The following is a 17,785-nucleotide window of genomic DNA, read 5'->3' on the forward strand; positions in this document are numbered from 1 at the left end:
ACTCTATCACTTGCACCAAAAGTTAATTATGTCAGGGTCATCTTCTCTAACCTGTTCTATGTCTCTAAATAGAATTGTGATTGTGAAGTTTGTCAAGTTTGGAAAGATTCTGATGGAATCTTGGAAACCTGGAAACAATGAAAAGTTCCACTATTGAGAGACATCTTAGGTGAATAATTGTTGGCATCCATAAACTGGATGATACTCATCACCTGCAAGTCAGACTGTGCGATAAAGGCAGTCTTTATCTCACAAAAATAGTTGCAGTACAGCACCATTGTTGGAACACTGTGCAAATATACAGAAAATATGTGTATTGAATACACAGATATACAGATTCAGAATTCTGCGCTGAGTTGTTGGCTATTTTTTCTGCCATTAGTCATTGATAAATCAGGATTAATGCAAACCAGTATTCGCAAGCCAACTTTAAATGATGGCTTCAGCACATAATTGGCCACAAAGAAGCCATAGTTCATTTGAAGCCAATTAAAATATATAAAGAAATCAGACTTAAACTAAAGAATCCATGATTTAGCATTACATCTGAATATGGCCATTACCACTATTCCTGAATCACTTCTGCAATAACTGTAACATAGGAAAGAGTTACCCACATTATCCTGTGAGTCAAGAATATAAATATCCCTACCTAAAACATGAATGTACTGAAACACTCCTAAATTCTCAGCATACCAATGCCTGAGTCAGGGGTAGCTCTTAGGAACATAAATCCTTCCCATACTGTTATTCATCACCAGTGACCAGTATAAACACCGCTCTGCATGGAAATTGTAATGTGAGAAGTGACCCTCAGGCAGATCTGGTTTATGATTCAGTGTAAATTAAGGTATTCAGTTTGTAGATAGAACTTAGAATTTTCACTTCTGCAGGGCACAACCTTGACTTGACTATGAGCACCATGTGTACTTGAAATTTAAATTTAAGTCAATTGCATGCATTGATTACTTACCCTTAACTCTCATCCTTAGAAGTAATTAATATAAAGGAGTTCTAAAAAAGAGAGTAGCAGTCACTCTGTAATACTGACAAATACAACAAAGCTAATACTTTTGCTGTTACTGTAAGTTTTGACTACAGTATGTAAAATACCACATGTTTAAGTGTGATGCTCTATGTTTCAAGAATTTATTGTAACTGAATTGGTAGATATTTATAACTTGACAAGTTACCCAAGTATCTGGCACAGAAGAGCTCATGAATGGTTTTATCCTTCAGTAGAACAGACTCTTTGACATAGGTTATTGTTTACATATTTATCTCTAATGGCAATGTGCCAGTTCTATAAAAAGGAATTTAAAAGTCCCTGTAGCTGATAGATTGGCTAGACAGATGAACTTTGAATTAGCTCCCACCTCTACCATAAACTGAGGGCTGCTTTGTATCCATGCAGTGTGAATGCTTATACAAATACATAAATGTCTCACACAGGAACACTGCAGGGAGAAAGGATTACCCTGTATAATATGTAGAACAGTGTACATTTGTGCAATTCTGGCATGTTTGTCTTTCTTACATTCTCTGTCTGAATTGCAGTAAAGTTTATAAAGCACTTCATAAGGTAAGCATTTTGTAAAATCAGTTATAAATTGATGCTAGTGCTGCTGCTGATGTTTCATTACATTTTGGCTTAGCATAAGGCATGACTGTCATCACTCTCAAAACTATTCATTCTGTTGGTAACCATCTATTGTATAACGGAACATGACTTTAAGTAATGAAGCTTTATCTAAAGTAAAGCATATTTTAAAAATGATTTTTTTTCTTGTCATCTAAAGGTTTGCTCAAAATGCAAGGCGAGAAGCTGGAACCAGTAAATTACTATGTGGGAATTGATGTTGGCACAGCAAGCGTTCGTGCGGCTTTGGTAGACCAATTTGGGACGGTAGTGGCTTACGCAGACCAGCCAATTCAAATTTGGGCACCACAACCAGGCTACTATGAGCAATCCTCTGATGACATCTGGGCTGCTTGTTGTATAGTTACAAAGGTACAGAACAGACATTCACTGTGAATCGTATGCTTCTAGCTGTGCATCAACATGTCTAATGAGGATAGATAATCCTCTGCTGCCTTTGTCACATTGAATCATTTTATCTCACGCAGCCATACAAGATGTACAAACTTCTAGGAAGCCTGAGATAACATGACATTTGCCAGCCAATCTCTTGTCTCCTTTCAATTTTCCAAAAAAAAAAAAAAAAAAAAAAAAAAGTGGGTTTCTTTATTCTAGACATGTCCATATAATGGATATGCTGCTAGGTTCAAAGATCAGCAGAAGCTTCTGCCATATGTGGCTTACTCCTATCACAGTTCTACCTCTCTGTCTGCCAGTTCCATATTCTCTGCTGCTAGCCGAGTTTTTTTCTTGGTGTTCTTTCTTATATGTATAGCAGGGTTCCATTCAAAAACTTCAGCGCAACTTCTTTTGGCTTGTCTCTCTCTTTTACTTTGGGGGCGTGGGAGGGATAGTTGGGTACACTGATAAATGGCTTTTGTAAGAGAGCTGTTGGAAGCTTTTAAATCAGAAAGATAAGGCCATATAGCTCTCTGAGTAGAAGAAAATTGCAACAATGTGGTACAAATCTTTTTTTCTGATGGTAGAAGAGAAAAAGAATATATCAACTCTTGGGGAGATGTTTGTCTTAACCTCAAAATGGAATAAGCACCATAAGCTTATGGTGGGTTTCTTTTTGCTACTTTTTGTTTTTTTATAAGTGAAGTTTTGGAAGGAAAAATATTGTATCTGGCACAAATTATGCAGAGAAAAGCATTTGTGTACAAAATTGGGGAAAACTGAACAGTATGTTGCACCAAGGCAGGTGATGACACGTGTTATAATAAGTGCGTTTATGTGTGTGCCTGAGTTTAAAAATGTATTCTGTCCCAGGTATGTACATTTCAGCATTTCAATTAATTTCATTAATTGTGTGTGGGAAGTCACAATAGGGGAGACTTGTGGTATATCCCTTTTCTTATGATTCTCTCTCTCTCTCTCTCTCTCTCTCTCTCTCTCTCTCTCTCTCTCTCTTTCTCTCTCTCTCTCTCTCTCTCTCTTTCTCTCTCTCAACCATAAGGAATAAAACTGCTATTCCTGCCAGGAAAGCTGATCTAAAACATAGTGTTGTAAATATAAAATAAAGGACCTGTCTCTTCTGTTTCACTGGTTAATCAAGACTCAATCTTGGCACCTCCATGTCGGTACTATGACCTCAATTGGCAGTGAACATCAGGGCTGGATGGGTAGTCCTCTTCAAAAGGTTTTAAAGTCAGACTACTCAGTGTAACAAGGCTGGTTCTTTAAATATGCATGAAATACTTGATAATTTGTAGGTGGACTGTTCACTGTCCTTATTGGTCAGCATTTTCAAACATTCATGAGTCATGCACTGCAGCAAGTTTCCTGAATGAAAGAGAAGAGAATGGGGATGGGTCCAGAGCAGGTGCTAAGTGAATATTGAACCAGAATACTCATCTTTGCCACACACTTACTCCCCATTCCCCTTTTTTTCTATCTAATGTTATGATGTTATGCAAGTGAAGATGGAAAAAAAGTCTTGCGGTGCCCAGCATCTCCTAGACCACTATGTCAGCTGGGGAATGTTGCGTGTTGTAAGGCCTTTTTTTGGTCTAAACATGCATAGGATTGCACTCTAGATTTTACTCTTTATTTTATTTTTATTTTTTTTTGCAGTGTAGGCACACAACCACCAGCACACTTGGGAAGGAAAAATAAGCTGCTGTGGCTTATTTTACTTCCATTGTTGTGCAAATCCACCCAGTAAGTAGATTTACATATATTAACATTTAGGGCTGGCTTAATATGATAAAGGTAATCTCTAAGTCACTTCATTCACCTTGCAATGGGTTGCTTTAATTTGTCAAAAACATTTTCAGTGTAAAAAGGTCTTGTTAAATCCCAGAGATACTTTCTTTAAAAACAGACCTGAAGGTTTACAGGGTGTTGCATATGGTATTTTATTGGTGGGAGAGAGGTTGGGTGGGAAGGATAGAGACATTGCAAATGAACGGTTCAGTCCCAAGTAAGCCTAACTGAGTTCAGTGATACTTATACCCATAAACCATGCAAAGAATCAATTAAACCAGCTTTGGAGGAGCTATTTCAGAACAGTTCTCTTCAAATGACTGTGTCAGTCTCACCACTTTTTCATTGAATCACTATTTCTCACCAGCTCTACTTAATTCCTCACATGCTTACCAGGATTGCTACCTGAATCTACTGTGTACATACTAGAGGCTTCCAGGAGTAACTATGTCTCATGTGGGCTATCTCATTTATTTACTGAAGCATGAGAGAGGAACCACAAGAGCCGCCCCCCTCCAGGAGCCGTCCTTGAAAGAGATCAAGAGGGTGACTATCTGGAGAGGGCCTTCTCTGTGGTGGAACCTTGATTGTGGAACATGCTTCTCAGAGAGGTCTGCCTGGCGCCAACGCTTCTTTCAGCGTCAGGCGAAAACCCTTTTATTCTCCCAGTATTATAATTGTTAACTTGTTTTAGTTAGTGGGTTTATATTTTAACACTGGATGCTGGGCAACTGTTATTTTTATTTCTATTAATTTGTTGTAAAAATATCAGCAACTCACAAAATGTGTTTGTGGCAAGAGGGATCCACATTGATGCATAATTTATTTTTTTTTTAATTTATTAAAACATTTTTATGCCGCCCCATTCGCCGAAGCCTCGGGGCGGCTTACAACAAAAAATTAAAATAACATTTTAAAATATATACAATAAAATACAAATATATAATATAAAACATACACTATAAAACAAGCCGCCCTGGCCAAATAAAATTCAATAATATTAACATTTAAAATACTGCTTAAATAAAAAGGTCTTCGCCTGGCGCAGAAAAACAAATAACGACGGTGCCAGGCGGACCTCTCTGGGGAGCGCATTCCATAACTTAGGTGCCACCGCTGAGAAAGCCCTCCTCCGAGTAACCACCCTCCTAACTTCTTCCATGGAGGGCTCCCGGAGAAGGGCCTCTCCCGCCGATCTCAGGGGGCGGCTGGGCATATAAGGATGTAAGCGCTCCTTCAGGTAACCAGGACCCAAGCCGTTTAGGGCTTTATAGGTCATTACCAACACCTTGAATTGGGCCCAGACTTCAATGGGAAGCCAGTGAAGCTGACGGAGAACTGGAGTCATGTGAACATAACGTCCAGTCCCCGTCAGCAGCCTGGCAGCTCTATTTTGGACCAATTGAAGTATCCGGACCGTCTTCAAGGGTAGCCCCACGTAGAGCGCGTTACAGAAGTCCAGACGGGAAGTCACCAACGCATGTGTCACTGTCGCAAGGCAGTCATTCTCCAGATAGGGGCGCAGCTGATGAATTAGCCGAAGCTGGAGGAAAGCGCTCCTCGCCACTGCTGTTACCTGAGCTTCCAGTGAAAGCTCCGGGTCGAGGAGCACTCCCAAGCTGCGGACCTTGTCCCTAGGAGGGAGTGCAACCCCGTTCAGGACAAGGTTCAGGTCACCTTCTCCGAAGCCCGAACCGCCAACCAACAGGACCTCCGTCTTGTCTGGATTGAGCTTCAGTTTATTGGCCCTCATCCAGCCCATTACCTCGGCCAGGCACCGGTTCAGCACAGCCACTGCCTCACCTGGATTGGTGGAAAACGAGAGGTAGAGCTGGGTATCGTCAGCGTACTGATGGTTCCGCAGCCCACACCTCCTGATGACCTCTCCCAGCGGTTTCATGTATATGTTGAACAGCAAAGGGGACAAAATGGACCCCTGCGGTACTCCATGGCATAGCTGCCATGGCGCAGAGCCATAGTCCCCCAGCACCACCTTCTGGAACCGGCCATTGAGATAGGAGCGGAACCACGGATAATGAAGTCATCACCCAGATTGCGTACTACTCATTTTATTTCCATCCCAGTGCTCCACATCTTTTTTAGCTAATCTATTAAATTGAGATGAATTAGGTGTGTTGCTGCACATTAGCTTTATTTATCTTGGTTAATTAATCTGAAAGGTTGGTTTGGTGAACGTGTTCAGCATCACTGGGAGGGAGGTGGAATACAGTAAGTTCAGTTCCTCTTCCCTCTCGCTCTTTCTGATGGCAGAGACGGGACATGTGTGTCTGGAAGAGTTTCATGCAGGTGGTAGTTCAGGAATCAGGTGCCTGAGAACATCTTAGATTTATTGAAGTGTTTTGAAAAATAACATTTTGTCTATGTGCAGTTTTGACTCTGTATCTTATTTGTGTTTCATAGAAAGTTATCCAAGGAATTGATATTTCTCAAATTCGAGGACTTGGCTTTGATGCTACCTGTTCCCTTGTTGTTCTCAATAGCCATTTCCAGCCCTTGGCAGTTAACTTGGAAGGTGAGATCTTTAAATAGGACATGCAAGACTTCCAGTGTTAAATGAAACAACAGTAGAAAACATCGGGGCTATGGAACAATAATGCAGGAGACAGAGCTGAAACTGGAATAGTGAAGATTAGTGCCACAAAGGCCTGGAGTGTTCGTACACAGTTCTCCAGAACATAGATTAGTTTGAAATAATTTAGTTGAAGACCACAATCTGTTTCTTCCTTCATTGAGCAAGAATTCCTACCAAATTTTGCATAAAGTAAATTCTATGTAATCCCACTTTGATCTGCCATTATTCGCTAGACATCTGGGCAATGAATGTTGCTTCCTCTAGAAAGACTATGCTCAGTTCTTCGTCATGGCTTCTGTGCATCACACGTATGGGTGCTGCGCCTGCGCAGTGCCTTTAGCCGGAAGATTGCCAGCTAACGGTTTTTGGCGGGAAGCTCCACTCCCCCCCCCCCCCGTGGCCTATAAAGAGCGGAGCGTCTGCCATTTTGTTCAGTCTTTGCGACTGCCGTTTGCTGTGTCTTGTGCTGCTTTCGGCTTCGCTCTGACCGTTAGCCTTTCTTTAACGTCTCTCCTTTTTTGATATATCTATAAAAAAAAACACAAAAATATGTACTTACCCTCTGCACTCTCTCTCTCTTCTTCTTTTCTACGATGGCGCAGCAAGCGGCTTTCCACAAATGCGCGGAGTGCGGGTCAAAAATGTCACCAACTGACCCGCATGACCTATGCCTCCTCTGTTTGGGTGAGGGGCATAGGACCAATAAATGCGCTCATTGCCTGGCCTTCTCCAAGCAGGCCAGGAAGAATCGCGAAAACCGCCTCCAGAGACTGCTTTGGGATTGGGCCCTTATGCAGTCTGATCTGCTGATCTCTGCCCCAAAGCCTGGCTCCGCTTCTGTGGCCCCACCTTCTTGCCCTTCGGACGGAGGTGCGTCTGCTTCGGTGGCTCCCTCTTCTTCTCCCAAGAAGAAGCATGAGAAGTGAAAGCATGCCGAACCCGAGAAGTCGGCAGGCCATAAGAAGGCCAGAAAGGAGAAAGTCTCCAAGCCTCCCAAGGAACCGAGGGACTTGGACCGTCCCCATCACCGGGATTCGGATTCGACGGCCCCCTTGGTACTGGCGGCGCTTATGGTACTGACTCCGCCCGACCCGGTTCTTCAGGAGGTTATGTGGGTCACCCCTCAAGGGTCCCCGCGCCGCACGGCTGACCTCCCATCTGCGCCCCTTCCAACTCTGCAAAGGGGCTCGATATCTGATGGGGAAATTCAGGACTCTCCCCCTAGGGCTCGGTTGCCTACATCCATGCCCGCGGCTACTATGGAGGAAGATGTTGGAATGTCTCCACCGGGGAGCCGGAGGAGCCGCTCCGTCGAGCAACGTTCAGAGGGATGGCGTCACCCCTACTACCATACTTGGGGTGACCCACTTTCTATGGGATACTACCCTGCTCCTAGGGGGCGGTCCTCTCCGCCATCCCGTGACCGGCCATGTCCATCGGACCCGAGACGGGCATCCCCACGATTCCCCCGGGATGAAAGCAGCCGCTCTTTTTCCCTGGCAGAGTCTTCGTCATTGGCCCCACCTTACTACAGTGCCAATTCCAACGATTTGGAGGTCGACTCAACCTCCCCAGATGTCGCCATCACATCCCAGGGTCCTGCGTCACCGGACGAATCCCACATCTCCTTCGTGGAGCTGATGTCCAGACTTGTCCAGACCCTCGATATCGACGCCGTCCAGCATCCGGGACTGACAATGGACAAGTTCTACGACATCGTCCGCGGGGAACAGTCAACATCGATCATCCTGCCGCTCATAACCACCCTTCGGCAAGCGATGACGCAGCCCTGGGACTTGCCCTCTCACCCTCAACCCACGTCCAGGAGGTATGAATCGATGTACCGGGTCTGGGAGGAGGACATTCCCCTCCTCCTCCGCCAACCCAAGCCGAACTCAATGGTCGTGGAATCCTCCCAGGGCAGAGAGGCAAGAGGGCATACGGCACCATGGGACAAGGAGGGCCGAAAGATCGATTCCCTGGCCAGGCGAGTCTACGCTGCTTCAGGCCTGGGGCTGCGGATCTCTAATTATGAGGCGATGTTGGAGAGGTACCAGTACTTCATTATGCAGCGCCTCCACGTCGCCTCGACCCTCCCGGACCACCAAGGAGACCTGGCTAAGGTCCTAATCAAGGAGGCTATGCAGGTCGCGGTGCAGCAGTTGTCCACGGCCAGGCACCACGTGGACACAGACTCATGGGCCTTGGTCGGTGCTGTTTCGCTCCGGAGACACGCCTGGCTCAGAAACTGCAGTTTTCCGGAGGAAACGAAAGCGCCGAATAGAGGAAATGCCCTTCGACGGGTCCGGGCTTTTCCACTCTTGCACCGACCACAAGCTAAAGAAGCTGCATGAATCCCAGATGACAGCACACAGGATGGAGATACAGACCCAAACTAGACATAAGTGGTCATGGAATCGTCCATCCTACAGGCAGTCTTATCAGCCAAGACAACAACCCCAGCATCGTCAGCAACAACAACAGCACCGCCGTCCGCAGCCCCAACAATGCTACCAACAAGGCTGCCGCCGTTTTGATGATCGGAGGCAGCGTTGACGGGACTGGCGAACCATTCCTCCAACTCCTACTATACCCACCCTCCTCTCATCTGGGGATCGGCTCCGAAGCCGACTCCCCATTTGGGAGTTCATCACATCTGATTGGTGGGTATTGTCCATCATTCAGCACAGCTATCGGATAGAATTTGACATCATTCCTCCATTGAGTCCAATACGGTTTACATCATGTTCACCAGTATTGCTCGACGAAATGCATCAACTTCTTCGTAAAGGAGCAATTCGTCAAGTATTCCCATCTGATGGACTCCATGGATTCTATTCCAGATACTTTACGGTCTCGAAGCGGGATGGTGGTCTACGTCCAATTTTGGATTTACGTAACCTGAATTGATTTATTGCACCGAAAAAGTTTCGGATGACCACCCTACAAAACATCTTGCCATTGCTAAGGAAAGAGGATTGGGTTCGCCTCATTAGACTTGAAGGACGCCTATTTCCACATTTCGATCCCCCGAGTTATAGGTGTTTCCTTCGTTTTGTGGTTGCACCTCATCTCTATGAATTTACAGTTTTGCCCTTTGGACTGGCTACAGCTCCAAGGGTATTTACCAAATGTATGGCCCCTGTCTGTGCCTTCCTGTGCCTCCAAGGCATACAGATTTACCTGTACCTCGATGACTGGCTGTTAGTGTCGCAGTCCAGGGAGGGACTCCTTGCGTCTATTCAACAACCTGTGTCTTATTGAATGACCTGGACCTATGTATTAATACCGAGAAATCTTCTCTTCTTCCGACACAGACGCTCACCTTCATTGGAGCCCGCTTGGATTCGACGTTGGAAAAAGCCTTCCTTCCTTGGGACAGACAACACACTCTTGCTCGCCACATCCATCGAATGCAACGAGACGCGGTTCCTCGGTTTCCACGGTTGCTGTAGTTCCGCACGCCAGGCTTCGACTCCGTCCACTACAACTTTTTCCAACAAGGTGTACCACCCTCAGAGAGACCCACCGTTGAAGTTGATTCGAATCCCATCTTCTGTGCTCCATTCTCTACTTTGGTGGTCGATACCAGCCAATCTGACTGTTGGAGTCCCCTTCAGGGCACGATGTCCTTCAATAACCCTCAGTACCGATGATCTCTTCTGGGATGGGGAGCGATATGCTCCGGACTATATACCCAAGGCACGTGGAATCGTCAAATCATATCAACTTCCTGGAGTTACTGGCGGTGTTCAAAGCCCTGCGTTTTTTCGAGGACATTCTTCAACATCGGGTCATTCAGATAACTTCAGACAATGTAGCTATCGTCTTCTATCTGAACAAGCAGGGGGGAACGAAGTCACCGACCCTGGCCAGACTTTCCATGAAAATCTGGGACTGGTGCATTCCGAGAGGCATCACGCTGATGGCTGTCCATCTCGCTGGTGCAGACAATGTGCAGGCAGATCTTCTCAGCAGGCACATGTTCACCTCTTACAAATGGGAGCTAGATCCTTGCACACGCAACCATCTTTTCCAGCGCTGGGGGTTTCCCGACGTGGGCTTATTCGCCACTTGACAGAACAGGGTGTGCAATGCTTACTGCTCGAGAGTGGGAATCGGACATGCATCCTTAGGGGACGCTTTCATGATCCCATGGAACAACATGACCTTCTATGCCTTCCCCCCGATCCCTCTTGTAATGCGGGTCATAGCGAAAATAGTGCACGACCGGGCATCGGGGATACTAGTTGCCCCTTGGTGGCCACGTCAAGCTTGGTTTGAGACACTACTCGACATCTTTCAGGGGGAATATCTTCATCTACCGTCGCTTCCATATCTCATAACCCAAAAGGATGGTATGCTTCGCCACCCGGACTTGCTCTCATTGAATCTAACAGTGTGGCGCATCCGATGACTACCATCATTCCCTCGGTACCGATGACAACTTCAACCGGTTCGAATCCAGTCGTCGAATCCAACCATTCGGGCGCTTCCTCTTCTCCTTCATTCTTTGTTCATTCCGTACCATCTGATTCAAGACACGACCCGTCGAATTCTACAGCTTTGCACCCTGACATTCAGCATATCATCGATTCTGCCTTAAAGCCATCCACAAGGAAATCATATATGGCTAAATGGAAACGTTTTTCCACCTTTGCCGAGTCTCGCTCGTTCTCCCCATTCAGGTCATCCATATATCAAATCCTTCAGTTCCTATTGGAACTGCACCATTCTGGACTAAAACCGTTGTCTATTAAAGTATATATGGCAGCAATAGCCTACCACCGTGGCTTAGTTGACGGATCACCTCTCTTTTCTCAACCTATTTTCAAGAGATTTCTAAAGGGACTATATAATCTTAACCCATCAATCAAACCAGTGATGCCTACCTGGAGTCTTTCTGTCGTTCTACAAGCCCTTACAAAAGCCCCCTTTGAACCATTGGCGACAGTGGATCTGCGCCTCGTTTCATGGAAAACAGCATTTCTCATGGCTGTCACTTCAGCCCGAAGGGCCAGTGAACTTTGCGCTCTCTGCATAGACCCTCCTTATTTGAACTTTCACAGGGAGAAGATCGTTTTACGCTTCGATCCATCTTTTCTGCCTAAAGTGACTATGCCTTTTCATATGGGACAAGACATTGTTTTACCTGCCTTTTTTCCATCACCATCGACTCCACTAGAGAGATCTTTGCATTCACTTGATGTTCGGCGTTGCTTAGTCTTTTACAGATCGAGGACTGAATCTATTCGACGTTCAAATAAACTGTTCATTAAATATTCCACTAGAGATCGGGGCTATCCAATCACGCCACAGAGACTTTCCAAATGGATAGTCCACACTATAGTCCTATCTTATCAACTAGCTAAGCTCGATCTGCCTTCAGTCCCTTGAGGCCATTCCACTAGGGCCGTTGTGACCTCATCTGCCTTTGCATCCGGGGTCTCGCTTGATGATGTATGCCAAGCTGCAACTTGGGCGAACCCTTGCACCTTCGCCAGACGCTACCATCTTGATGTTCGGGCTCGATGGGATTGCTCCTTTGGCAGAGCTGTTCTTTTGTCTGTTCTTCACTGAGGACACCTTCCCTCCTCCTTTATGGTAAGCTTGTTAATCTACCCATATGTGTGATGCACAGAGGCCACAATGAAGAAAAGCAGGTTGCTTACCTGTAACTGATGTTCTTCAAGTGGCCATCTGTGCAGCCACACAACCCACCCGCCGGCCCCTCTCGGTGTCGGTGAGTGGATACATCCATTGGTACTGATACATCTATCTGAAATTCCAAAAAAAAATTTTTTTTCCCCACGAGGGGATGCACATTTGGTTGCAAAGACTGAACAAAATGGTGGACGCTTTGCTCTTTATAGGCCACGGGGGGGGGGGGGGGGGGAGCGGAGCTTCCTGCCAAAAACCGTTAGCTGTCAATCTTCCGGCCAAAGGCACTGTTCAGGCGCAGCACCCATATGTGTGACTGCACAGATGGCCAATCGAAGAACAACAGTTACAGGTAAGCAACCTGCTTTTCTTTGGCTTGCAGGCATGTTCCACTTCCAGTGAGTAAGCTTGTGAATTTACCCATAGAAAGTTAGCATGGAAAGACAAGTTGCTTACCTGTAACTATTTCTTTGGGAAGTTCTCTGTGTTTTCACAGAACCCATCCCTCTTATCCGATGGCAGGTACTGCTTTGCTCCTCTGCAGGTGCAGAAGCCATATGTGTGATTGAACAGATCTTACTCTCAGAACTGCAGCTATAGGTAAACAACATGTCCTTACTTAAATGAAGCAAGGACACTACTATTATGTAACTTAGTGTACAAACGTCTTAAGCTCCATGTTGAAAGAAAGTTGGGATGTATGTGCTCTACATGTTGGGTTTGTAGGCTACATATCTCCAAATAATTCTTAATTTGACTTTGTTTTATAAGGAGAATGCAGCAGAAACATTATCATGTGGATGGACCACCGTGCAGCTGATCAAGTGGCACGCATCAATGGGACACAGCATGATGTCTTGCGCTTTGTTGGTGGTGCAGTATCTGTTGAGATGCAGCCGCCTAAGTTGCTATGGATGAAAGAAGTGAGTGCATTAAAAATGCAATTGAATTTTGGGTATCTGCCAAGCAATGTTGATTCTTCAAACCTGCAATGTTCGTTCAGTGGTGCTGAAACATGTTAAAAGCATTTGACCATTTGCATTGTAGGAAGAGGGAAGTTTTTAGTATTGTAACAGTAACTATGATGTTAATGTTGTAAACCCTTTGGAAAAATCTACTGAGCGTTTATGTTTTTATATTAGATATTTCTGAGGAGTTGGACCACTGATGTGCTTTGTGCAAGCCTTTGTTCTCAGTAGGGGAGCCTGATATCTTGTATATTTGGTTTTATGAAAATGAGAGCAAGCCTGCATAATTTGCTATCAACTGCAAATCTTATATTCAAGCACAAATGTGGCCTTAGGGCATAATAGAGTTAATGTTCAGTACAGGAAATTGGAGAGTGCTGTGACCAGCTCCTTGTCTAGTTATTTACATGTGCATTTTATCTATCTTGGAATTTACAACTAGGGTAATTTACTGTACTGGTGCTTTAGTAATACAAAGAGAGAAAGCAAATTCAGTGCTTGGCAGAAAAATTGCTTCCCTACCTTTGTGCAGTATTTCTACGATTTCTTCTCATTTGCTGTGCCATGGATGAGTAAGGTCTCTATGGTAATGCAGGTAGAAGAGCAGACAAAATTAGCATACTGTACCTTGTACACTTGTGGCTCCTAAGGAATGGAAGCCATGCCATTAAAGATACCAAAACAATTATGGAAATTGACATGAAACTGACAAGGCAGTTACAGTTTCCCATCCCAAGAAGAATACTGTAAAGTTGGGAAAGTATGTCTTGGGTTGGAAACAGAACCTCTTCCCTATAAGGAATGCAAAAAACATGGGGCTTTTGTCATAAAAGAATGAAAGAGAGACTGGCAGGGTCAAAACACAGAGAGAGGGAAAACAGTTTGTTCTGATTACATTATGTTGTTATATTATATTTATACCTTGCCTTTTATCTTTTTGCAAGGAACTCAAGGGCTTGATGTTATCCATGGGAGATGATTTTGTCAATAGGTATAGAACAAAAATCAGTTAATATTTCTTCATATAAGACTTGTGGGTTTTTGGTTTTTGTTTTTGTTTTTGCATCAGCTGTGATGTTAAGGCACCAACCACGAGGCCTGTCAGTTACTCTTAGCATGAAAGGTAAGAATAGACCTTATAAAAGTCACCTATTTGCTAAATGCAAGTGACAGACAGAAAAATGCTATCTCCATTATGACTTTCTTATGATGGCTTCAGTGGCTATAGCAGTTTTGTGCTGATGACAGTGCACCAGTTTGGATAGGCCTTTGACTGACTTATAGACACTCTTAGCATCCATTTGTTGGGTCTGCACATCAAGTAATACGATTAGTATACATGCTTAACTTAATATTGCATGTGTTGGATACTTAGTATGCACTTGTTAGGTACCTATCCAACAACTATCTGTGTCCAGCATGCCTACTATTTATAAATTTGCTGATAAGTAAGATAAATGCAGTTGTTTGATGGGTACCCAACAGATAGGTAACCTAAAGACCCCACTTTTGTGTTCTTCAATATCAAGAGGTGTTGGAGGATGCCCATAACTTGCCATGTTTTTAAGAGCAAATTAGATAGCCATTTGGTTGTAGTTTAGCTGAGGCAAGAACACTGAAGGACTTTTTGAGGTCATTTAATTTATACCTCCAAAGATATGAATCAGTCAGGATGACATTACATATGATGATGATGATGATGATGATGATAACAATAATTGGCAATGATCCTATTGTGCATTTTTTGTTTATATGAATATTCTAATTTTCCCTCTTATTTGAATGCCCAAAGAATTCCTGCATATGGTGGAGGGTCCCTACTAGCACTATTTTCTCTGACTACTTGGATTAGTGTACCAACCTTTCACCAAACCTCTACAATTGCCACCTGAGTAGATGTGTTTCATCTGTATGAAATAGCCCTTGAGCAGACAGAAGGCAGTCTGTTCCTAGAGTCACATTCTATTGCTCTCTCTTTAGTTTAAATTTTATGTGGCTCAGGTTGATATATAGTTTCTTAATACCAACTGTCAGATGAAAGGGAAAAATGTGTGTCACTTGAATTTTTTATAACCTGCACCGGTCTGGCTTCTACATTTGGTCTCAATGATGTTTTCTGTCTCTTAATGAAGGCCAAATGTAAATTACCTCCTGTCATCTTACAGCAGCTGGAGTCTCTTTTCTTGACTCGCACCGTAGAATAACAAGGTAGAGGACAGGGAAGGTCGGGGAAGCTAACTGGCAGAAGCAGATAGTGACAGATTCATGTTAATGGGGGTTAATTAGCATTGCTTGTGGACCCTGTCATGAAATATGAATATTCACTTAAGCTCCTGTTCCATACTTCAGTGGTCTTCTAATTATTTATAATAGTTTTAGGAAAGGTTGGGTTTCATGCTCACTCTTAAATGGGAGTTAGAAATATCAACAAATAGAGTTTGCCAACAAAAATGTTTAGTCTAGTAGTCCCAAGCAGACAAATGTGGCCACATACGGAAATAAGTGGGTGCGAAAATGTAAGATCTCCATGGCTTGCCAGGGTTGGAATCATGGATATGGAATAGTCAATGAGAAATTCTGTGACAATAGTCTGCCACCCAATGGTTGGGTAATAGGATCTGTTGGTATTACTTCCAGTCAGTACAAAACAGTATGTTTTGAGAGAAATGGGCAGGCTAGCATTCTTTCTGTTCTCCTAGTAGTTTAAAATAGTTCACATGTTGACATGTGTGTTTGCATAGCCTTTGGCTAAGATGCTGCTGCATTTTGTGGAAACCATGGCCTAGTATAATTTCTTATACTAGAATATTTTATGTACCACTTCTGGGTATATAAGGTGCTTTACAGTGCTTGTTGCATAACAACAGTGGAGGGCAGGACAAGGTTCCCCAAAGTAGAGCCTTTGGGGGTGCAAGGGATGAGTCTTGGTAAACAGGCAGAACAAGCTATGGTCAAGTGGGTCTGAGCCTTTAAGGATGATATGTTTTTCTTTCCATCTCAAAAAAAAAGCTGAATGGAAACAGTAGATTGTGATTATTAGGTTGCACATTCTGGATTGCTTAACATGGATTATTTTATCACTGCTGTGTAGTTATCCAGAGATGAACAACTTGTAGGCCAAAACATTTAGAAGGCTACACCTCCCACCATCACTCACTATTCGCTAGGCTGGCTAGGGTGGTGGCAGTTGTAGGCCAAAGCAAATCACAGGCCACAAGTTCTGCTTCCTTGAGTTAAACAAATAGTTGATATGCCACAGTGTTTGAGGAGATTCATATGGAAGGAAATTTACCAGTGCTTATGTACACAGATCCAAGCAGAGTGGATTTGATTTAAATCAAATCAGCTTAAATCATGTTTTAAATCACTAGTCGGCAAGACTAGATTTAAATCATGGTTTTCTACATAATTTGCATGCATGCCTGCCTTACCCATAGGGAGAGGAATATTCATTAAAATATACCCAAATTGGGTCTCTTTTACAGCTCGCTTACATTATAGGTTTTCTCCTCAAGTGGAAGAATAATATGATAAACCTCAAGCTATACATACGAAGATCCAAAGACATGTGGAATGTTCTGCTCAAAAGGTTTCATTTCCATTTTTACTACTTGCCCCTCCCTCCTCACATTTAGCTTCTTGTGCAGATCTATTCCACTCTCAGCAATCTTCTATTCATTGGAATTTGTGAATTCTCACTTAAGAGGTAAGGGTTTGATTCTGTGTACATAGATTTGCAAAGGAAGAGTAGGGTTAAAGACTTTTTCTCAAATCTGTATGTTTTACAATATTTTTGCTGTGAAGAAGAGGCATGTGATCTGTGCAGACACAAATCCAAAATTCTGAGAACTGTAAAACCAAGCATCTGTGATAATATCTTCTAGCCAGAAAAATTTCCCAATCATCATACAGAACCCTCTGGGAGAGCATGACACTGTGAGTTGATTAATGGAATCGCTTAAAAGGCTCTTGGGCCAAGTTGATGGAATATAAATCTAATAAATAAATAATTCATTTATGTAAAAAATTAAATATTGCATGAATATACAGCCTCTTGCTACATAATTAAAAATGAATCCTTATTTCATGATAAGCTTTGGAGTATAATTTTTTTTAGATATTTTTAGATAGATTTTTTTTAGATATTTTTTCCTCAAAAAGCATTTTATTAAAAAAACCTAATTTAAAGTTAAATAAAATTTGATTTTTTATTTTTTAAAAATTGATTTTATCTACCCTGGATCCAAGGGATCATAATTGCTGTATGTTAATAATTCAGAAGTCAAAGGACTTCTTTGTGCACAATACTGCACAGTTGATGGACTTACTTAACATATATTTGAAAATAAAACATTGCAATGTCTGTATTTTTGGGAGTTCCTGTTTTTGTTTTAAAGATGGAAAACTGAAATGGGAAAAGGAGAAGTTACTGAAGATAATGTAATGTATGAGCTGGAATGTGATTCCTATCTTTTCAGTTTACAGCCATGGTCTTTCCTTTTTACTACTTGCTCCTACTATTACACTACTTGTTCAGTGGTGTGATATGTATCAACTTATTAGGCTGCAGAAAGAATCTTAACCTTAAGAAATGTCTCCAGATACCTATGACTTTCAATATGTTGTTGTCAATTGGAGATGAGGCAGTGTGGAGTATCCAGATCTAGATCTGTTGTGTTTTGTTTTTGTTTCCAGGAATATTGATTTATCAGTTGT

The 17,785-nt window shown here is 43.1% G+C and overlaps 1 protein-coding gene across 4 annotated transcripts in view; it reads left to right on the plus strand.

Moving 5' to 3' along the window:
• The window catches only part of FGGY (FGGY carbohydrate kinase domain containing), a 211,476-nt gene that overhangs the window by 14,534 nt on the left and 179,157 nt on the right, over positions 1 to 17,785 (plus strand). For 3 of the 4 annotated variants that reach the window (XM_044430203.1, XM_044430206.1, XM_044430204.1), the window contains exons 2-4: positions 1,800 to 2,011; positions 6,269 to 6,380; positions 12,873 to 13,024. In XM_044430203.1, coding sequence (XP_044286138.1) covers positions 1,811 to 2,011; positions 6,269 to 6,380; positions 12,873 to 13,024 — 465 coding nt within the window. In that variant the 5' untranslated portion in view covers positions 1,800 to 1,810. Of the gene's footprint in view, positions 1 to 1,799; positions 2,012 to 6,268; positions 6,381 to 12,872; positions 13,025 to 17,785 lie in introns of those variants that run through there. The other variant, XM_044430205.1, reaches the window with a different exon arrangement.

Source organism: Varanus komodoensis, unplaced genomic scaffold (genome assembly GCF_004798865.1).
Source record: "Varanus komodoensis strain SLA01 unplaced genomic scaffold, ASM479886v1 scaffold20_1, whole genome shotgun sequence".
NCBI lineage: Eukaryota > Metazoa > Chordata > Lepidosauria > Squamata > Varanidae > Varanus > Varanus komodoensis.